At 36.5% G+C, this 23721-nt stretch overlaps 1 protein-coding gene across 5 annotated transcripts in view; it reads left to right on the top strand.

The window, feature by feature from the left end:
* si:dkey-24p1.1 (uncharacterized protein LOC556718 homolog) overlaps positions 1–11602 on the top strand; it is a 42119-nt gene extending 30517 nt beyond the window's left edge. For all 5 annotated transcript variants that reach the window (XM_053507116.1, XM_053507113.1, XM_053507114.1 and 2 more), the window contains exons 12-17: positions 7728–7836; positions 8107–8198; positions 8335–8392; positions 8575–8666; positions 8784–8850; positions 10802–11602. In XM_053507116.1, the coding sequence (XP_053363091.1) occupies positions 7728–7836; positions 8107–8198; positions 8335–8392; positions 8575–8666; positions 8784–8850; positions 10802–11029 (646 nt within the window). In that variant the 3' untranslated portion in view covers positions 11030–11602. The remainder of the gene's footprint in view (positions 1–7727; positions 7837–8106; positions 8199–8334; positions 8393–8574; positions 8667–8783; positions 8851–10801) is intronic.
* The last annotated feature ends 12119 nt before the right edge of the window (positions 11603–23721 follow it).

Below are 23721 nucleotides of genomic sequence, written 5' to 3'. Positions count from 1 at the left end.
ACACTACACTTCCCGTCCGTGCCATTCCATTTCTCTGGTAATGCGAGAAAGACATCAGAAGAAGATGCGGAACCGCGACCGCCGCAACGGGAGGCCGGCTCGCCGCGCCAGCAACAGCCGCCTGGAGATCCGCGTTCTCCCGCCTGAGCTCCGCGTCTTGGACGCCCTGGCGCAGAGTAGGGAACTCCCCGGTTAGCTTATTGATTAGCTCGGCATGCTGGTCAACCACGTCGCAGAGATGCACGTAATCCGCTGGGTTCACCGCTTTTGGCTCAGTCATTCTGTAAGGATGAACTAACCTAGGCGACCAGATGACTTAGCTTTAGCGATTAGCCCAATGTAGCGTGGATGGTGAACCCAAACGAGGAAGAAAGCGAGTAGATAGGATAACCACGCGTTTTAGTCTAAGGACTCTCACAAAAGGGGAGCAAGGGAAAAACACAAATTTAACCCGCGTCCTATAAACACACACTCAAGATCAGAAAGCGAAACCCAAATAAAGTGAGTACTCATGATGAATTAATGCGAGAGATGTTAAAGATGTTGGTGAGAACATCTGCCAGCTATTCCGCACATTCTCTGAGCATTCTAGCTGGGATGTGTCTGGTCCAGCAGCTCTACGTGGGTTGACTCTGCGTAGAGTCTTCCTCACATCAGCTGTAGTGAGACAAAGCTCCTGGTCGTTTGGAGGAGGGGTGGTCTTCCTTGCTGCTACGTTGTTCTGCCTGTCGAACCAAGCGTAGAAGTTTTTCAGTGCATCTGTAAGGGACCCGTCACTGTCACAGGCAGGTGATGTCGTCCTGTATGAGTGATGGCTTGTAAGCCCTGCCACATGCGCCGTGTGTCTCTCATGGCCTGAGAAAGTTTGGCCATTGCTCTTCTAAGGGCCACCTTGTCTTCAGCTTTGAAGGCAGAGTCTCTTGTCCTCAGAAATGGACGCATTTCCGCAGTAATCCACGGTTTCTGATTGGGTCGTGAGATGATGCTCTTGGAGACAGTAATGTCATCGGTCCCTGATGATGTGTACTCCTCCAAGTCGGTGAAGTCCCTGTAAGTTGCAGCCTCCCTAAACATGTTCCAGTCAGTGGTCTCAAAACACCTGACGAGTGGTCTGTATGCTGAAACTAGCATAACAGAGATGTGGTCTAAGTAGCCGTGGTGGGGGCGGGGCTCTGTGATTTTGTGTAAACAAAAATTGTGTTTTCCCCTCTCGTTGCAAAGTCCACATATTGATGGAATCTAGGAAGCACTGACTTGAGATTTGCATTGTTGAAATCTTCAGCAACAATAAACAGTCCATATCCGGGTGTGTATTTTGCAGTTCACTGATCTTTGCATACAGTTCCCATAGCCCTTCCTTAGCAACAGCGCTAGGTAGAATGTACACTCCAATAATAAGAACAGTGGTGAATTCCTGTAGTTAACTCCACCAGCAATGAGCAATAACTGAAAACTAACACAGAGTTCTTGCACCATTTTGTGTTGATGTAAACACACAAGCCACCACCTTAAGTCTTACCGCACAGAGCTGCATTTCTGTCGGCGCGAAACAAGGCTAGCCCGTCTAGCTGAATAGCGGCATCCAGTACTTTGACGCTGAGCCATGTCTCCGTGAAAACAAAGACACAGCAGTCTCTAACCTCTTACTTTGTAGCCTGCTGGAGTCGGATGTAGTCCAGTTTATTGTCCAGGGAGCAGACGTTGGAAAAGATGATGGACGGGAGAGCCGGCCGGCTAGGGTTTTCTTTTTAGCCAAGCACAGACTCCCGTCCGCTTGCCGTGCTTCTGCTTCCTCGTGCAGCGCTTCCGATGTCCCCTTCTCCGGCATCAGGCAACGTCGAGGCTTTGAGGCCTGGTTCACGCAGCAAGACGAGGTCGTGTAGCTTTTCACATCATGGATGTTGTTAACCGGGTTATTTAGGTAAAAAAGTGTCTGTCGGTTGTATGTACGGACACCAGTCGCGACGATATCCATACACAGAGTAAAATAAACACGCAACACACAAAACCTAAACAACGTAGCACCATTTTGGCTCCAGAGCGGCCGCTGCATGCTACTGCCGCGCCGCTATCTTGGATCTAAAGTGGCTGAACATACAAATAACTAAACATACAAATAACTAAAAACATACAAGAAGCTAATCATACAAGAAACATGTCCAAGATGTCGCCGGTGAGGTCGGCTGCCATCATGACTGCTCTGACCTATTTTACTTTGTTTTCGTCTTTTAAGTTATCTATCAGTAACTTTAAACCGGCTAATTCATCACCATTGAGTACATTAGGTATGATAGAGACACTCTTGTTTCTATTGGTATACAATGTACTCACAATTTGACATTTTTAACTCCGGATCCGAGCTGGCCGAGTGAGATCCTGAGGGAAAACAAAGGACGCGACGCGAAGCGGCGGCCACGAGGGAACGAGTCAGCGTCAGAAACAGGCTGAGAGCCCGTGCATACCGCACACCTCTGCCTAGCATCCTGCTCGCGAGAAAAAGACTACTGTATCAGAACGTTTCCCGACCAGAAGCCGTGGGTGGAAAAAACCATCCACGATGCTCTGAGATCTCGCACCACTGCCTACAACATGGGACTTGCGTCGGGGGACATGGACCTGTACAAGGCTGCGTCATATAACGTCCGGAAGGCGGTGAAAAAGGCGAAGCAGCACTACGGAAGGAAACTAGAGTCACAACTCCAACAGAGTGACTCTAGGAGCCTGTGGCAGGGACTATGGACAATAACAGACTATAAAGCACCAACATCCGGTATGACGAACGCGAACGTGACTCTGGCAGACTTGCTTCGAGGCTGCAGCTAAAGACGCTAGTGATGCTAGCGCTAGCAGCGCTAACGGCTGCAGACAGGAAGACACTTCCTGCACCGGAAGCGCGCTCATCATCACCGAGCATAACATGAGGAGATCCTTCAAGAGAGTAAACACCTGGAAAGTAGCAGGACCAGACGGCATCTCAGGTCGTATTCTCTGGGCCTGCGCAGACCAGCTAGCACCTGTGTTCACTGAGATATTTAACATCTCTTTATCTCAGTCGGTGATGCCCACATGCTTCAAAGAGTCCATCATTGTTCCTGTCCCAAAGAAACCACATCCTGCTGCTCTCAATGACTATCGCCCTGTAGCCCTCACCTCAGTAGTGATGAAGTGCTTTAAACGCCTAGTCAGAGACTTTATCATTTCTTTACTACCAGACACACTGGACCCACTACAGTTCGCTTACCGTCCAAACCGTTCCACAGACAATGCAATCTCAAATCTCCTCCACACTTCACTTACTCACCTGGACACTCGGAGGGGGAATTATGTGAAAATGCTCTTCATCGACTACAGCTCTGCATTTAATACCCTAATTCCCTCCACACTCACCAACAAGCTGGAGCACCTGGGACTCAGCTCACCTTTGTGTCAGTGGATCAACTTCCTAACCGGCAGACCACAGGCAGTAAGGATGGGTGGACATGTCTCAGCCTCCCTCACTCTCAGCACTTGAGCCCCCCAGGGTTGTGTTCTGAGCCCCCTGCTGTACTCTTTATACACCCACGACTGCGTGGCCACTACCAACTCCACCACCGTCATCAAGTTTGCTGATGACACTGTCGTGGTGGGCCTGATCATGAACAATGATGAGTGGGCCTACCTAGAAGAGATTGGAAATCTGGAGAAATGGTGCCAGAGGAACAATCTCTTCCTGAACGTCAGCAAGACAAAGGAGCTGATTGTGGACTTTTGTACAAAGCAGGAGAGGAACTACCTTACCCCAGTCATTAACAGCAGCCCAGTGGAGAGAGTGGACAGTTTTCGGTACCTCGGTGTTCATATCACGCAGGACCTGTCATGGTCCTGTCACATTAACACTGTGGTGAAAAAGGCCCGGCAGCGTCTCTACCACCTCAGACGCTTGAGAGACTTTAGACTGCCCTCTAAGGTGCTCTGGAATTTCTACTCCTGTACCATAGAGTGCATCCTGACGCGGAACATCACGACCTGGTTTGGAAACAGCACCACGCAGGACAGACGAGCTCAACAGAGTCATCCGCACCAAGCTCAACACGAATCATCCGCACCAAGCTCCCTGACCTGCACTCGATCTACAGCAAGCGGTGCTAGACCAAGGCCAGAAGGAAAGTGAAGGACCTCAGCCATCCCAACAATGGACTGTTCTCTCTGTTGCGGTCTGGGAAGCAATTCCGCTCCCTGAAGGCCAACACAGAGAGACTGAGGAGGAACTTCTTCCCGCAGGCGATAAGGTCTCTCAACCACAACACAATACAGGACTAACATAATTTTTTTACATCCAACGCTGACTGGGCATTCATGGCCACTGTGGACACATTCATGCACACCTTTCCACTATATATTCATATTTTTTATTTATGGATTCACTGCACAAATCACTTTAATAACAATTCACTTTAAGAAGTCACTTTTATGCATATTTGCACAACTCAGTCATTTCTAAATTTCTGATTTGGACAAATTTCTATTTTCTTCTTTTTATATTTCTATATTATTATATTAATATTTGTTCTTATTTTTACAGTATATTTTATTTTACTTTGTACAGTATATTTTACTAGTTAATTTCATTTTCTACCAAATTTCTTTAATTACAGTATATTTTATTTGTACAGTATATTTTATTAATTTTATTTTCTAACGTATTTCTTTTATTCATACTTATCTCTTATGTTTAAGCTTTTATTTTTTAAGTTCACCGGCAGTCGTGTAAGCATTTCACTACATATCGTACTGTGTATGACTGACTGTGTATGTGACAAATAAAATTAAAATTTGAATTTGATTTGATGTAAGGGGATAAACATGTAAGGAGCTAAACAAGTAAGGAGCTAAACAGAAACTGAGGACACATAGCACAGTATTGACATAGACTTTAATACAAACTAACCACACTGAACTAAACACAAACAGCTCCATAACACATAAGCATAACTAAAATAGACATTACAAAACTAGAGCCTACTTAAACAGAGGTGACATAACAAACTCAAACAAAATACAAAACACAAAACCTAACAAAAAGCACACATGACAAAACTAATATTATTATTAATGCTCGACCCAGTTTCCCAGAACTAACGGCTATTTATAAGAGGTCTAATGAGCTACCTCGGTTCAGATGAGCACTCTCATTACCTGACCGAGGTGCCTTTTGGGAAACTCAGTCTACAAACAAAAACTACAACAAGATTCCAGGCACACAGTGCCCTCTAGCGGTAAACCCTCATATATATATATATATATATATATATATATATATATATATATATATGTGTGTGTGTGTGTGTGTGTGTGTGTGTGTATTATTATTATTATTATTACTTTTGTTAAAAATACTGGTGTGAAAATTACTGGTAACTAAGCAAGACAGACAGAACTGGAAATACACTATTATAGTACAGTGATATAGACATTAGGTTATAGTAAGACAGTATTGGTATTGCTATCATCAAATGTGCAGATTTGGTGTCCATTCCTGCTATTTAATCTCATGGTATTGTTTTTCTTTTGTACTCAGAAAGAGATTGTTCTGCTTCATTTCCTCATTAAAGTACTCAACGCACAATTTGCATAGTCAGCATATGGGGCTGTTTACCAGGATGTGAACATTCACTAAAGATTTTAATCTTTAGTTGCATGAGCCTATACTTGCATAATATTCAAATAGCATAAAGTAAGCATATACAGGTCCTTCTCAAAAAATTTGCATATTGTGATAAAGTTCATTATTTTCTGTAATGTACTGATAAACAGTAGACTTTCATATATTTTAGATTCATTACACACAACTGAAGTAGTTCAAGCCTTTTATTGTTTTAATATTGATGATTGTGGCATACAGCTCATGAAAACCCAAAATTCCTATCTAAAAAAATTAGCATATCATGAAAAGGTTCTCTAAACGAGCTATTAAACTAATCATCTGAATCAACTAATTAACTCTAAACACCTGCAAAAGATTCCTGAGGCTTTTAAAAACTCCCAGCCTGGTTCTTTACTCAAAACCGCAATTATGGGTAAGGCTGCCGACCTGACTGCTGTCCAGAAGGCCATCATTGACACCCCCAAGCAAGAGGGTAAGACACAGAAAGAAATTTCTGAACAAATAGGCTGTTCCCAGAGTGCTGTATCAAGGCACCTCAGTGGGAAGTTTGTGGGAAGGAAAAAGTGTGGCAGAAAACGCTGCACAACAAGAAGAGGTAACCGGACCCTGAGGAAGATTGTGGAGAAGGACCGATTCCAGAACTTGGGGGACCTGCAGAAGCAGTGGACTGGGTCTGGAGTAGAAACATCCAGAGCCACCGTGTACAGGCGTGTGCAGTAAATGGGCTACAGGTGCCGCATTCCCCAGGTCAGGCCACTTTTGAACCAGAAACAGCGGCAGAAGCGCCTGACCTGGGCTACAGAGAAGCAGCACTGGACTGTTGCTCAGTGGTCCAAAGTACTTTTTTCGAATGAAAGCAAATTTTGCATGTCATTCGGAAATCAAGGTGCCAGAGTCTGGAGGAAGACTGGGGAGAGGGAAATGCCAAAATGCCTGAAGTCCAGTGTCAAGTACCCACAGTCAGTGATGGTCTGGGGTGCCATGTCAGCTGCTGGTGTTGGTCCACTGTGTTTTTATCAAGGGCAGGGTCAATGCAGCTAGCTATCAGGAGATTTTGGAGCACTTCATGCTTCCATCTGCTGAAAAGCTTTATGGAGATGAAGATCTCATTTTTCAGCACGACCTGGCACCTGCTCACAGTGCCAAAACCACTGGTAAATGGTTTACTGACCATGGTATTACTGTGCTCAATTGGCCTGCCAACTCTCCTGACCTGAACCCCATAGAGAATCTCTCTAGTTGAGAGATGAAAGACCCAACACTCTGGATGAGCTTAAGGCCGATATCGAAGCATCCTGGGCCTCCATAACACCTCAGCAGTGCCACAGACTGCCGCATTAAAGCAGTCATTTCTGCAAAAGGATTCCCGACCAAGTATTGAGTGCATAACTGAAATTAATTATTTGAAGGTTGATTTTTTTTTTGTATTAAAAACACTTTTCTTTTATTGATCGGATGAAATATGCAAATTTTTTGAGATAGGAGTTTTCAAGAGCTGTATGCCAAAATCATCAATATTAAAACAATAAAAGGCTTGAACTACTTCAGTTGTGTGTAATAAATCTAAAATATATAAAAGTCTACTGTTTATTAATACATTACAGAAAATAATTAACTTTATCACAATATGCAAATTTTTTAAGAAGGACCTGTATATTCTATTAATATATACATATTTGTTTTGTTTATACAGATTCTATTAAAGTAAATATTACTTCTATTAAAGAGTAAATGAGTTTCTATTAAACTCATTTATTCTATTAAAGTAATAGAATTCTATTAAAGTAAATGAGTAATGTATTACATCTGATTTATGTCACAAGTTTGATTGCAACTGCAATTCCTATTTCAGGCAGTAGAGGAATACCCCTAAAACAAACAAATAAATAACAACAACAACAAAAAACCAAAGTCGGTCCAATTCACATAATATTTATATTAACAGTTAAATGTCTTTTTTAGTTTTATTCTTTTAAACACTAAATACATATATCTTTATTTTTTTTACAATTTTCTTCTCATATAAGTTGCTGTTTTTTTATATTGAAATGTGTGTGCATGTGTGTGTGTCTTAATTTTGCAGCTTCTGTCTGAAAAAAAGAAAAAAATCTTCAGGGAATAATAACGGGGGCCCGAGTTTATTTTCCTTCTCAGCAGCTCCGTTACAGACTTTATCAAACTTCCGTCCATCGGTTAGTTTTCTTCTGTCTATTTTAAGATTAGGTAATTTCAGAAAATACCATGCCACATTTAGTCTAATATTAAATTTTAAATATAACATATAGTAGCACATTGGTGTAGTGGGCAACATTGCCACTTCACAGATCCAGGCAGTTACTGTTGATCTTGAAATTGGTTATTTGCCTGTGTGAGGCATCTGTTTTTTTTTCTCATTTTGATTCTAAAATCATGTAGATATTCACTCAAACATAATTTAAGGTAAGAAATTGTGTTGTGTGTAGGGCTTACATACCAACACTAGGGAGAACCTGGTGATGGAGGGATCTGCTGTTCACTCAAATCCTCCAGCCAACAGTAACAGACAAGCAGGAAGGTAATCGACTTTCCATACATGAGTGTTTTGGTGAAATCAATTGATTGTATAAATAAGATTGTTAACTGCTTAGTTACATATACTGTACTATATATCTTATAAATATATTTTATACATATTATTTATATATTTCTAGGCCAAATCATAACATTCACACAGTGTATGATGCTGTAAAACTGCCACCATCCATGCCAGTATGTAGTATTTTATTTTCCTTTTATTGCATTTCTTGAAGTATATAAGGATTTTCTATATATAAAAACATAGTCTTATGTTTTTATATATAAAATAGTAAGTAAGTTAGTATAGTGATTAAATAAGCAAAAGGCAAATGTAATACACTGTAATAAGCTATAATCTTACTTTGGTTTTATAGAAACAACATCATTATACAGAAGAGGATTTAAACCTGACCACAGTGAACTATGCTGCGCTACAGTTTAATGATAGCAACAATCCAAATAAAAGGTACATAAATAAAATGACAAATTGAGCAACTGTTTTACATGACAATTCAATATAAACAATTTGTTAAACATCAATCATAGTATCAAATTATATATATTTTTACTTTTGTTGTCCTAGTGCACCAAGCAATGATGATTTTATCCCAGTCTATGCTAAAGTTTTAAAAAATAAACAAATAACACAGGTAAGTCATACCAAACATACTGCACTTCAACAAGAGATGAGCTATTGACCATGTCTTTTAATAGCATTAAAATATACCTACTTTAAAAGACATGCTAGTTTTTATGTTTAACCAAAATACACAACACTTTTTTTATGCATAAGTTTAAGTATCAAGAAACTTTCACAAAATTTAAACCTAGAATTATAGGAGGACCATGACTGCCATGTAATCGATCGCCATCAGAGGGCGAGAGAGAGCTGCCTCTAGGTAAATAGTGGCAAAAAGGAAACCCTTTTTCTTTCCTAGTAGTGAAAAATCAGAGATTCCTTCAGAAGTTACTCATAAGGTTTAAACCTTAAAGTCATCTGTTTTTGTGCTCACTTGTAAAAACCTGAGGTAGTAAGCTTGGCTCTAATTCTATTATTGAATACTGTTTCACAAGTCCCACACTAATATAACATTTATTTACATTTAACTTTAATTATTGTAGTGTACAATTAATTTGTGAAAATGACACAGCTGTGTCCAATCCTGTGAGTTCACATTATCACATTATGCATGCTATTATGCTCTTACTTTAACTAATATAACTTACTTTAACATAGCTGTGATTTCTTTTTTTTTTTTTTTTTTTTTTTTTTAATATTCTGTATTCTTTATATGGATGTTTAGGTAAGAGAGGTAGCCTTTGGTAACCATTGGTTAAGACCAGTGGTCGAATTGAAAAAAAAATAAATAAAAATAAATAAAATCAAGGAGGATGCTGTAGTCAAGTTTTTTTTTTTCATACAAACTGTTTGCGAAATATGTAACATTTTTAAGAACAGGTACAGGTAACATTTTAAAGGACAAAATATAAGCTTAATTATATCAACTTGGAGCCATCTAAACAAAACCTGTATTTAAACATTCAGTGGTCAAAACTATCATTTGATCCTTTCCATGGCTTTCATCTGAGGAGAATTATAATCAACTTAAACATTAGTAATTAAATAATTTCTCTCTCTTTCTCTCTCTCTATCTCTCTCTCTCTCTCGAACCCCCCCCCCTCCACACACACACACACAAATAATCAAATTAATGACATTTAAAAATCTATTTTGACCCTTTCGCACCCAAGCATGTAGGTGAAGCCACAAAATCTAATGGAAAAAACTCTTCTTTAAATTGAGAATGAAATTACACAAATTGGGTAAAGAACTTGTCTTTTATAATCATTAAAGCTTTCAGTCATTTTAAAAATTCATGTATTAAGCTGAATATTTTGTTTTCATCGTGTCTCTGCTGAGAGGATATTTCAAAAAGAAGATTCTCTTCTTTTTGAAATATGTCAAAAGCTGTGCTTAAACTGTTCTCTTGGCTGTTGCAAAAAAAAAAAAAAAAAATTCATGACTATTTTTTCCATAAAACACAGCATTATTAATCTAAAGGTGATTGTAAGAAGCTGGTTTTGGTCATTTTTTTTCAATATCCCCCTGGAAATCCAAGTCCAAGAAAGACCTTGGACTTTTGATGAGAAGGGTGTGAGTTCACATTTCAGCATTGTCACAGCTGGACACAAAGCCCATAACCCTTAGCTACTCTCTTGTATAGACTGGATAAATCTAAGTTGCACTGGATATAAGTGCTCTAATTATAAGTAAGGTGTCCACCCAGGGGACAAGTGGATTCAATCCACACCAATCATCAGTCTTAATGATCAATTATATGTGCATTATTAAAAACAAATAGGAAACAAAAAGTTAGATATCCTGTAAAATGTTGAGACACTTTTCAGGTTCTTCATCTGAAGGAGTACTCTAAGGTTCTATTTAGACCACTACGTAGACCACTGCAACTACATTGTCTTTATTTACATGAAATGAATACCCCTATACTTACAGTGATGTTTAGATTTTTATGTACTGTATGTAAATGATTTGGTAGGTTAAAGCATGATGAGGTCACTTTTAATGAAGAATTCTTGCAGGAACAACAAGGTGGCCATGAAGATTATGAGAACATGTTTGCTGCATGCACACTAAAGCAGCCATTACCAAACATAGACTGGGACTCGGATAGCAGTGAGTCAGAAGATGAGGTGAATTACACTAAAGTGTCATTCACTGCAATACAAAACGGTAATCCACGGAAGGATACAGGTACATCCAGTTCAGATGAGGAAGGAAAAATTGAATACACTGAGGTCAAAATTTAAGAGTAAAAGAACATTTGTGTATATGTATGTATATAAAGAATCTATTACAGTATGCAGCAAATTTTGCTCTCTAAAATGATTCAGCTAAATAAGAGCACTTTTTTATTGTTGTAGACTGCGAAGTCTTTTTATGTTTCTGTGACTAAATATACTATATCTGATTTTACTTTAACTGAATATAATAGTCTCTACTTTAAGAAAGCATCATTATTATATATTATAGATAAAATGTAATTATTATATGTTATACATAAAATAAAATTTACAGCTTCTGAGGCTTGTCTTAGATGGCTATCTCTAAATGGTCATGTTTTGTAAGGATCTAGTTTAACAAATGTTGTGGTAAAAATTGTCTAAAAGATGTCAAAAACCTGGCAAGTTAAGTACGATTTCCCGACATGGTTAATGTCAAGTTTAGATTTTTGGATAATGATATGCCATAATGACATGGAAATGAATTTCTAATTCATTGCATAATTAGATATTGACTATCAAAATGTTGCTACTTAACTTAATAAATTATGTTATGCTAACACTTTTGATTGTTCTTATTAAAATTTATTTCTACCCAAACATTTTATTGTGTTTTTCTTTCACTCGATTCTGTGAATCTGATTAGAAAACTGAATAGATATTAAAGAAAATGAGACTATAATGACACAGGTCTTGCGAGGGGCAGATCCATAAGGAATTGCACTGTGCTGTTTAAAATGGGCAGTTCCGCAGGCAGCTATGACAAAAACAACGGCAAAGGAATGAAATGAGCCTGCGTCCAAGAGTATAGCAGCATGCAACATAATAGGTGTGATCTCAGACAAAATTTGTTCTCAAAAATAGAGAACAAAATGAGAGAAAATAACTGATAAGACACGAAACATAAATTTAAATTGATAACCAGGTACTTAAAACAGGAAGACATGAGAAAGTTTATTTTAGTGTCCTGAAGCTCCACCCTGTCTTGGGGAGACGGAGGAGCTTTGTGTTTTGTGTGTTTTTTTTTTTTTTCAGGTTTACTTAAGTTCCCATTTAAGTTTCTAATTAATAAACCCATGTTATCTCTGAACGGGAAGGTCTTCTCAAATGTGTACATACAGTAATCACTCTTGCACACTCCTGTTTCACTGACCGCTTCTGAAGCCTTGCACTAGGGCTCTTACCCTTCTATTAATATTACATGTCAAGACATTTACTTTTTACCTTTTAACATTGTGGGAGTACCATAAATATTGGAGTAAACTGATATTACAACATTCAAGAGACATATGAAATTTCATGCTACTTTCTGGGTTCCATAATGGGGGTAATTAGGGGCAAATTCCAAAGGCTTCTGAGTGACAGGGTGAGACACCCTTAACAATGGCAAATGAAAAGGGTTGGCTTGAAATTTTTGCCCATTCCTCTATGCAAAATAGCACAAGCTCAGTCAGATTGGATGGAGAGAATCTGTGAACAGTGATTTTCAAGTCTTGCCACAGATTCCTAATTGAATTTAGGTTTTGACTTTGACTTGGCCATTCTAACACATGAATATGCCTATTTCTGCAGACAATAACAGGTTTTCTTTTGTTCTGAACAGCTTCCCTGTCCCTGCTGAAGAAAACATGATGCTGCCACCACCATGCACAGTGTTAGTTTCCACCACACTTAGCATTTTGCATTTAGGCCAAAAAGTTACATTTTGGTCTCATCTTATCAGATCACCTTTTTCCACAAATTTGCTGTCCCCCCCAAATGGCTTGTCATGAACTGCAAATGGCACTTCTTATGACTTTCTTTCAATAATGGTTCTCTTCTTGCCACACTTCCATGAAGACCAGATGTACAGTATGAGGTGCATGACTAATAGTTTCTCCCACCTGAGCTGTGGATCTCTGCAGCACCTCCAGAGTTTTCATTTTTAAATGAAGGATTGATCAGTGCTCAGTAAGATGTTTAAAGCTTAGGATATTTTTTATAACCTAACCCTTCTTTAAACTTCTCCACAACTTCATCCCTACCCTGTCTGTGTCACATCATGCCAGGTCACACTCTTATCTTAAGCAAAGCCATGTTCATCTGGGCACTCTCATTCAACTGGGCACTTTCATTCCATACTCCATTTCAATCCTTGTTTTTTGCCACCTACATCATTAATACATATGATTACTGTCTCGTGCACTTTGTCAGTCACAGGTGATTACTGCAAACAGTGATGAGTGCAACACACTCTCTGCACTTGGATCCTTCACCTCCACACTTTCTGTTACAGTAGAGGGTGCATGGCTAACAGTGGCACTAAAGAAACAGAAAGAGGGGGCTCTGCTGGGTTCTCACCAGCAAGACATCATTTAGATCACTAAAATCCTTCATACCATCACAGAGGCTTTGACTGCCTTACTGTACAAATAAAGCAGACAGCCATATTTTAAGGATCAAATTTATTTTCACACAACTGTGAGTAGAGAAAAATCAAATCGGTCAGACAGACAGACACCCCACAAAGGTCCAACCACAAAGTCCTCAAACTCCACCACTACCTTAATTTTTAATTGAGTTTATATACCTGACAAGTGCCTCACTGCTCCTCCTCATTTTTTTGTTAAATCTTTTTTGTAAATTTTTATTTACTAATCAATAGATATATGTTAATTTTTTTGGCCTAGTAGTGTGGTGACTCCCAATTACATACGCCCCCCGCCCCCCCCCTATCATGTCTGGGTTGGTTTTATTGGGCCTTCAAAAATTCTATTCTCCTTTTTCCTTTTTTTCAAAAAGAGTTTGGTTTGTTTCCTCCCACAGTCCAAAGATTAGGCTAATTGGCGTTCTCAAATTGCCCGTAGTGTGTGAATGAGTGTGTGAGGGAGTGCAACCCTATCCAGGTTGTACCTCGCCTTAAGTGTCCTGGGATAGGCTCCAGGCCCCTGCATCCCTGAATACAGGAAAAAGCAGTATAGAAGATAATTCTGCATTCTAAAATAAAGCATTCTGTTTTATACCTCTAGACTTGCACTATATTGTTTGCTCAACATAAAACCACCACACCACATCCACACACAACAGTAACTGTGATTCTTAAGGAGGCTGAGGGGACCATCTTAACAAAGATCCATCAGTAACTTATACAGCTGCGTTATCCAAATGATCTTGACCAGTTGTATCACTGTGTGGTATGAGAGTGCCACTGCAATGGACCACAAGTGCAGGGGAGGGTGGTAAAAACTGCTGAGAGGACCACTGCAGTTCACAGAAGAGCCTGCTCCATTGTTAAGGACTCGACCATGACTGTTGTTAAGAAAATGAATCCCATCTTGTTAGTAAACACCAATGTACTTGCATTACGGAGTGAAAGGAAAAGAAAAAACATTGCTATCCCGTTTATAACAAATACAGTGATTACAACGCGGGTGGAGAGGAGGGGCATTAAAGCAAATTCAAGCCTTATTTTCTGATCAGTCTCACTAACACTTTTTTGTGTTACACACGTTTTTGTGTATAGAAAAGCATTTCTATTTGCAATGTGGTGAAAACTTCATACTTTCATACATTGTATAACCATTAGAATATATGGACAGTTTGACAGCAAAATGCAATAAATACCATTTTGACAAAAAAAAAAAAAACACTTAAAAGTCACCTTGTAACCTAAAAGTTAAACTTTAATAGCAAAAGTTGATGTGTTGTGACAAGTCAGTCACATTGCTTCTTTCTGTCACACGATCACTAAAGCAAAACTACCTCCTGTGTGCAAGTAAATTAAATGCAATCAATGGATTTTTTGGGAGGATGTTCATACCAAGCAATGAAACTTTTACACTCTGTTACTGCCTCTACATTCAACCAAGTTGTAAATAATGATAAGTATACATTTCATGACAGTCATAATGTGAACTGTAAAACAGGACCTTATGCAATCTGTACAGTATGTTGTACAGGCACATATCCTTTCTGTTTGAGTTCCCAGTCAATGTGTCTCTTTTTCTTTCTATTGCTCCTGCTAACACTCGCACCAGTTTTGCTGCATTTGGGAGCCATGATGCACTTATGTCAATATTTTTCTAAAGAAAGTTAAGCAAGAAATAACATGATAACATTTAAAAGATGCACAATTTATTTACAAAAGACTTGAGATGCATGCTCTGTGTATATATGTGCAAATATGCATGTTTATACTTCATATAACCTCAATCCACACAGCTGCACAATGTGATAAAAGAAAACAGTTATGCTTTGTTAAGCACATTACAGCCATAAAGAAAGGTTATGAAGAGTGCATCAGTGTGCAAATACTGTAAAGGACTACTATTTACTATGACTCCCCTAATTTGTGTTGTTAAATTATGTAGTATAAAACAGTATAAAATTACAGAGTAAAATCACCCTGAGATAATTTAACTCTTTAGAGTTTAATTTGGGACCAACTGGACATATATAAACACTGTATGGTGTTAAATAAACATTCATGGTGTTAAGTCAACACTGGTGTTTCTGCTGTGTATGACTGTAACGTCCTCCTTAATCATAATTTTTCAAATAAAGAAATGTCAAACTGCCCAAAAAAAATATATATATATATCATTTAGAATAAAAAAAAAAAATTGATGCTGAATACCCCTGCAAATAATGCAAAACATTAGGGTATGAGAAAGCTTTACAATTGCCATATAATGTTTACCAACCTTAGAGATCTTCAGTATCAGCTTTTGTAGCTTCAGTTTAAAACTGAATGGCTATGAGACTATTTTATGTAAAAAATGTTCGGAAATACATATATTTGCTAATAATTTCTGAAATAAAAAGTGCTTGAGTGAATAAATGACAGGGATTTACTGTAACTTTATAAATAACTGTTTCTGTGATGATTTTAATTGTGTAACTATAATTGTTAGGCTATTTATTTACATTTTTAAAGTTATTTTGCAGCTACAAAATGTGACAAACAGAAAAACTTTAAAAAGAAATAATGAAATTAGCATTATATAACCATCTGCAATATACACATTAGGGTGTGATAACTAGATGGATTTCTAATTAGTAATGGTCAACAGAAGACTTAATAATGATGGTGAATAAGTGGGTAAGTAATCCAAATATCATTTGAGGAACACATTTAGATAAGTAATTAATACATATTAATAATATATTATATATAGGGAGATTATCATACTATATTTGGCTATATGCCAGTATAATTGTTATCGTCAATCTGGTTGTCAACTTTTTTAAAAACAATTTCAAACAGCCACATAAATTACTTTGAGTAAAAAAAAAAAAAAAAAAAAAAAAGAAGTAAATTTTATATGCCACATGCACACAATGCACATTTTAGGGTGTGGTAAGGAGATAAACTTGTAATCTTCTGGGGACCTATTAATAAACATCCATTATGTGGAACAGTGCACAAGTTTAAAAATTTATTTCCAGAAGATCAAGTATTTCTAAGCCTTAAACTCTAATCATGTTTAGTCTAATACAGTTGTGAGGAATCAAGATCTGTTTCTCATGCATCTCATTGATCAACTGACCTGACCCTGTTGATTATAAGAATAAAACAACGAGACGAGTCATTAAAGTAAGGGTAGGAAATGTGCCTCTCTAACATTCACAATGGCATCCAAATATGATGACTGTCAGTGGTATGTAAAATGTAATAAACAACCTAGTGCATGCTTACAGTACCTCTGAGACATTCTGCAGAGATGACCCCATACCCTATGTAGAATAAATAATTCACTTATATTTAATATAATGAACCAAACTGTGGTGTAGTCTATAGTACAATAGATAAATTGATTGCATGCATTGACACAGCAGTGCACTTGGGAGAAATAAAGACTTTTCAGGTATGTTTTTCTATCAATTAGTTTTAGGTATACAAAAAAAATATATATTTAGAAAAATTGTTGTCACAAAAGGTTGTCTGTAACTAAAACCATTTTTATGTTACTTTGAACTATCACTAGCAGTGGTTTTCCTGCAATTGGAGATCATGATAAACTTCACAGTAATAGTTTTGAAAGAAAATTAAACAGGGACTAACACTTTAGGTAGCTGTGATCATTTTCTGTGCAAGTTCAGATAAGTAAAAGGCTGGTTACATTCACTACATTTCATTCTTCGGTTGGGATTTATGAGCTCTGTAATAAACCATGTCCATGAACATACAGTATATGTGGTTGTGGTTAAACAGCACATAAATGTACCTATATTATGACAAGCTTTAATTCGCAAAATATAATTGAAAAGGTTTTGTTTTGTTGCATCATAGCATTCTTCAAAATTATACAAAATTTACATAGATGCAAATTTGACATAATATTTTATATTTCTGCTATTATATGTGATTTAAAAATGAAAAAAAAAAAGTGTTTTTAAATGTCATAAAATGTCATCAAAATGCTCACTATCTCTGATTCTTACACCACTTATTCTCTTCAGGGTCACAGGAATCTTGGGGTCTACCCATATTATGTACTATTTCCAATCTGATGGGCATAAACTACTGTATGTGCTTTAACTACTTTAATTCTCTCATTTGCTAGCATTTGTGTTCATTCTTGTAATCATGTAATTCATTTATTATTATGCACTGATAACTTATGGATAAGTGGTTTCTGAAATTGCTGTAGTTCTCATTTTAGTAAAGACTGTCACAATGACTATACACATTAAAGTCAGAGCTGACATGATTCAAAATTTGTATTCAAGGTGTTATTTCAACTTGACATTAAAATGTAAAAATAAATATTTTATTTCAACAGATACCTATCACAAAGTTAATAATATGGAAAACATGATTTCTGAAGAGCCTCCATGAACCCCTAGTTGGACTACAGAGGTTAATAAATATATAGACTGATGAATGTATGTACAGTATGGAGGAGCTGATTAAGTTTAGGATGCAGGCTAATGGTCCACACCTGTATAGCAATAACCTTCTTTATAAAAGACCGTGCTTTGTCAAACAATTTTACAGACATTAAAAAATATAAACAATTAATTGAACTGCCATTTATAGTAACTGTATAACTCCCCTAATGTGTGCTGCATTGATACTTAAAGAAATATTACTACTGTATACGATTATACACTACTGTATATATGATTATATGCCAATATAATTGGTATGTTAACTTTTTTTAAGAGAAATTTAAAAGCCACATAAATGGTTTTAGGTAAAAAAAAAAAAAAAGTTAATTTTATATGCCACATGCACACGATGCACATTTTAGGGAGTGGTAAAGAGATAAACTTTGAGAAAATCTTCTGGAGACCTATTAATAAGCATGCATTATGTGGAACAGTGCACAAGTTTAAAAATATATTTGCAGAAGATCAAGTACTTCTAAGCCTTAAACTCTAATAATCTTTCATCTAATAGAGTAAATAAGACAAGGTTTAGTCTATCACTCACTGAAATTAAATAAATAAATATAAATATAAACAAAAAGTACAGTCTAAAAAGCACATTAAGTACCACAGAAATGCTGACCAGAATAGTTGGATTATTGAAAGATTTAGGCATTAAAATAGGACAGTGGAAAGTCAACTATTCATTGTAACCTCAGATTCCTGTTTTGTAAATGAAACCTGTAGCCTTATCAAGTTTTAATGTTTTTTCCATTTTGAGATGATTTATGACTAGTTACAGTAGTTTTTCTGTTCGCTTGAACCAGTCAGATCTTTAAACCTTTACAAGGTCCTGCATGAATTTGCTCACATTTTTTTTTATGTTGTTATCAACATACAAACAAAAAAAGTTGGTCTGATATCAGTGATCACAGTTTTACTGCATCTGTTCGAAATGGCTGCTCCGTCAAGAAACCGACTTGATTCTGCTGTAAACGTGCCTTTGAAATTTTTAATCACCACGCTTTTTTACTTGACATGGAACAGTAGATTCTAACTGGTCTAGAATCAGTCTGGTTCCAACCGTAGACGAGGGCTGATATTTATTTTATAAGCTTTTAGGGCTGTTGTGGATAAACATGCCCCGATGAAAAGACTCAGAGTAAAGGATCAACATAATCCTTGGTTTACCTCGAAGCTCACTGTGCTTTTACAACAAAAAAAATACTCTCTGCTGCAGGGCACGACACTCTAGATCCCCAAGAGATATTTTGGTTTTCACGCAACTTAGAAATAAATCCTTACAAGCTGTTCGCTAGGCTAAAACAGGCTATTTTAAGAAGCAGTTTTCTCTTAGTAGCTTTGATCCAAAAAAAAAAAAAAAACTGGAATACGATAAAGGAGATGGAAAATACACCATCTTGTAAGCTACCTCCTTCACTCTACTTAGAGAACACTGTAGTATCGGACAAGAAGCATATGTTGGAGCTTTTTCATTAGCATTTTATAACTTCTGGTCTAACCCTTAAATCATTTAATTCTGTTTTATCAACTATAAAGTCTATTAATTACTCTAGTGCATCTCCTTCAACTCTCCCTCATCCTACACTACTTCCGTCCTCCTCCCATAGTTTCACCTTGCGGGCTTTTTCAGAGTAGGAGGTTCTGGATTAATTGCTTTTTTTAAATTTCTGCCTCCATTATTGCTGCTCCCATCACAGATATATTCAATTTATCTTTATGCACAGGGCACATTTCTTGCGCCTGGAAGTCAGCGTTAGTGTTCCCTCTCTTTAAGGGTGGTGATCGGACAGATCCCAATTGTTACAGGCCTATTTCTGTTTTGCCATGTATCTCTAAAGTGTTGGAAAAAATTGTAAATGGTCAACTCACTAAATACTTGAAAGCACACAATATCTTATCACCGGCTCAATCAAGATTTAGAACTGGGTTTGGGTGTATAACAGCAACTCTTAAAGTCTTAAATAATACTGTATCAACTTTATTTTGTTCTGTACTCTAAATTGCACTGTGCTGCTATTTTTATTGACTTGGCCAAGGCCTTTGACTTTGTCAATCATAAACTTTTTAATGGATACAGTAGGCTTTATGATACTGGCATCTCTGACAAATCCTTGTCTTGGTTTTCTAATTATCTTAGTAAAAGAATGAAGTCTGTGAAATCTGAGCAACTCCTTTCCCAGCCTCTCCCATTCACCAATGGTGTCCCTTCTCCTGCTACAGTCTTGCAGCAACTTTAACTTACTTTTAATAGATTGCAACAGACTCTTTCCAATTTGTATCTCCAGCTAAATACTTCCAAAACTAAAGTCATGTAGTTTGGAAAAAAGGTCTCATTCCATTTAGCTCTCTAAGTATCTGCTTCCTTGATGGGACACCATTGGATCAGATTACTGAATATAAATATTTGGGAATTTGGCTAGATAGCACTGTCTTTCTCAAAACACATTGGTAATTTGAAATCTAAGATCAAATCAACACTTAGGTTCCTTTATAAAATGTGTTCTGCATTTCCATCATCTGCTAGAAAACTCTGGTGCAAATGACTGATCTCCCCATGTTTGATTATGGTGACGTTATTTACAGATCAGCGTCTAAAGGCCTGTTTCAAAAGCTTGACATTCTCTACCACTCTGCCATCCGGTTCATAACAAATGCTCCAAAAACTTATTACTGTGCCCAGTATTCTTCTCTCAACTGGTCTTTATTGCACACCCTCTGTAAAACCCAATGGCTTATGGTCATTTACAAAACTCTCCTTGGTTTGTCCTCTCCTTACTTACAAGAACTGTTACACTCTTCTCCTTCTGGGTATAACACTCATTCTGTTAACCTGATTCTGCTGACAATTCCTAAGGCTAACTCTCTATTTGACGCTGCTGCTAGAGACTGGAATGACCTGCAGAAAACGTTAAAACTGGATAATCTCATTCCTAAGTATGAGAGCTTACAATAAAGACGTGTGTTGCTGTTATTTAGACTAGCTGCTCTTACTCATTGCTGCTCCATTGTTCACATTGTTTATATAACATTTTATGATTTTGTTTGTAAATATGTAACTTATTTACTGTTTTTGCTTTTTTTGTAATTTTGTTTATATTGAATATATGTTATATGATCTTTCTTAAAATGACTTATTTTTTTTAGTCACCCTATTTTCCCCAAAAGGTTCAGCCTTTACCAGGCCACAGTTGTAAATAAGAAACCTGTTCTTAATCTGTCTTGCCTGGTTAAATAAAGGTAAATAAAAAATAAAATAAATTTAGATCATTCTGTGTTAACTCTTCAGATGAGTGTCTGTGAAAATTCTGATAAATTATGATTTTTTTGTAAACATTCTAACCAGTTTGGCACCACTTGCAACGCTATTGTAAATGGAGAGAACATTGTTTCCCAATTCTGAGTTTGATGTGAATATAAATTGAAGCTATTAAACTATATCTATAAGATTTTGTGCATTGTGACTTTTGTGCAGCAATGTTAGCAGAGGTATTGTTGAGAGGAAAGGAATCAATGTTAACATGCACATTAATTGTGCCTTAATAATCTGTCAGCTTCTGTCTTACAGATCTACAAAATCTAGATTTTTTAAGAACAAAAATAAGAATAGAAAAAAAATCAAACAAGCGAGAAAGGTCTCGCTTATATATATATAAACAATTGGATCAATTGGTCAATTTTATTACTAGTAGAGTTACTAATAATCCAAACATAATAAAACAGTCCATTCATTAGTTCTTCTTTTAAGCCTTTATTTAGCAGGATGAAATCAAAAATCTATTTGTACATTTACTGGATTTTCCTTGTTACAAATATGGCTGGTCCAAAAATATTTTTTTTTCAACTTATCAGTTGATGATGCTTAGATTAAATGAATATAAAAATATATACGTATTATTCATAAAATCCTACTATTATGTAATACTGTAGGTACTATTAATTACTTAATTAAACACTAGGTAGTAAATGGAAATAAAATCCTTACTATTTAAGAAAAAATGATATTTTCAATATGCAAAATATTCTTGAATCACTTTTAACACATCAAGATTTAACAGCATTCCCATTTAACAAACTTCAAAAGCAGTGTGAAGCATGAATTGGATTCTCATTACAGCAGAAATGGCTAAGAAGCAAGTCACTACAAGCAGAAAAGAATATATCATAAAAAGCAAAGTGATAATATCATGTATTTCTATCATCACATATTTCCATACACGTTGGGGGCCTGTAAAGAAAAGAAATAGGTTTAGGAAGTTGCTTAGTGAACTGTGTTATTACAATGTTTATTTCAAACTCACCTTTTATTTAATAAATCTCTACTTTTATTAAATGTGTTTTATAACATTTACAGTATTTACTGTATTAAATGTTTCACAATATTATTATTAATTAAATTATTAAATTATTAAATAACCATGAAATGTATTAAATTATGTGAAGCTCTGAAATAAACACCATAATTAAAGGTTAGTTATCATTTATATGGGCAAATATAAATGAAAATACGTAATGGGAATTACTTACAGCTGAACATTCACCACCAGATTTGTTGTAGGATATTTTTTCGCTAACATTTCATGAAAAAGAAAAGTTGTGATTGAAATTTTCTATTTTACATTAAAATATAAACAAAGGTATATAAGCAAAGGTACTATGTTTATTTTTGTTGTCTGGGTGAAGTGATAGTATATTGTGGAATAGTATAGTGTAATAAAATACTGGAAATGGAAAGCGGGGGTTTTGAAAATCCAGTTGTTCCTCTCTCTGTACCCAGTGTGGGAGTAGTGTTACAATTGTTTGGCCTATAAACATAAAAGTTTTTTTTTTTTTTTTTTTAGTTGTATGGATACTACAGTAATTGCAGTCATTAATCTGGTTTAGCTGGCACCGAATTATTTAATCCTAACATGATGCAGTGAGTAGCTTCTGATTTCCTAAACATGCCAAAAAATCATTTATTGTCCTGCATCAAGAAAAGGAAGCAACTAAAGAGTTTGCTGATGCTACTAAAATCAGGTTAAGAACTGTCCAATGCATTATTAAAACCTGGAAGAATAGTAGTGAACCATCATCTTCAATGAAGAAATGTGGTTGGAAAAATCCTGAATAAGCATGATGAGAGATCATTCAAAAGCTTATTGAAATCAAAGGCTTCACTTTGCTAGGGAGCATAAAGAATGGACTGTGGAGCATTAAAAAAAGGGTAATGTGGTCATATGATTACAGATTTACCCTGTTCCAGCATGGTTGGTGCATCAGGGTAATTCAGTTAAATTCAATTTTATTTATTTGTTTTTATTGTAATTATTTTGCACACATCATGCCTACCGTTTACCCTACAGGCCTGTGCGAGTAGTGTTATGATCTGGGGTTGCTTCAGTTACCTAATAAAGACACTTACTTAGGGTCAATGCTTATTTCAGGCTCTTGCCTTCTTCCAATGCTCCTATAATTCAGTAAAGGATACATGGTCAGGTTTGAGGACAAATTATTTCAGGCAAAAATAATACAATTTTGTGGTTAATTAAAAAAAAACATTTTATGACCTAATAAGATAGATAGATAGATAGATAGATAGATAGATAGATAGATAGATAGATAGATAGATAGATAGATATGTGTGTAACAGGAAACAGGTGAGTCTACTTAGACTAGGAATTACGATCTGTTTCTCATGCTCCTCATTCATCCAACTAACCTGACCCTGTTGATTATAAGAGTAAAACAACAAGATGAGTCATTAAAGAAAGAGTTGGAAATGTACCTTGCTAAGATTCACAATTGCATCTAAATATGATGACTGTCAGTGGTATGGAAAAAGTAGTAAACAACCTAGTGCCCGC

Source organism: Clarias gariepinus, chromosome 11 (assembly GCF_024256425.1).
Source record: "Clarias gariepinus isolate MV-2021 ecotype Netherlands chromosome 11, CGAR_prim_01v2, whole genome shotgun sequence".
Taxonomy (NCBI): Eukaryota; Metazoa; Chordata; class Actinopteri; order Siluriformes; family Clariidae; genus Clarias; species Clarias gariepinus.
Note: the sequence above shows the minus strand (reverse complement) of the source record. Positions and strands in the feature narration are given on the sequence as shown.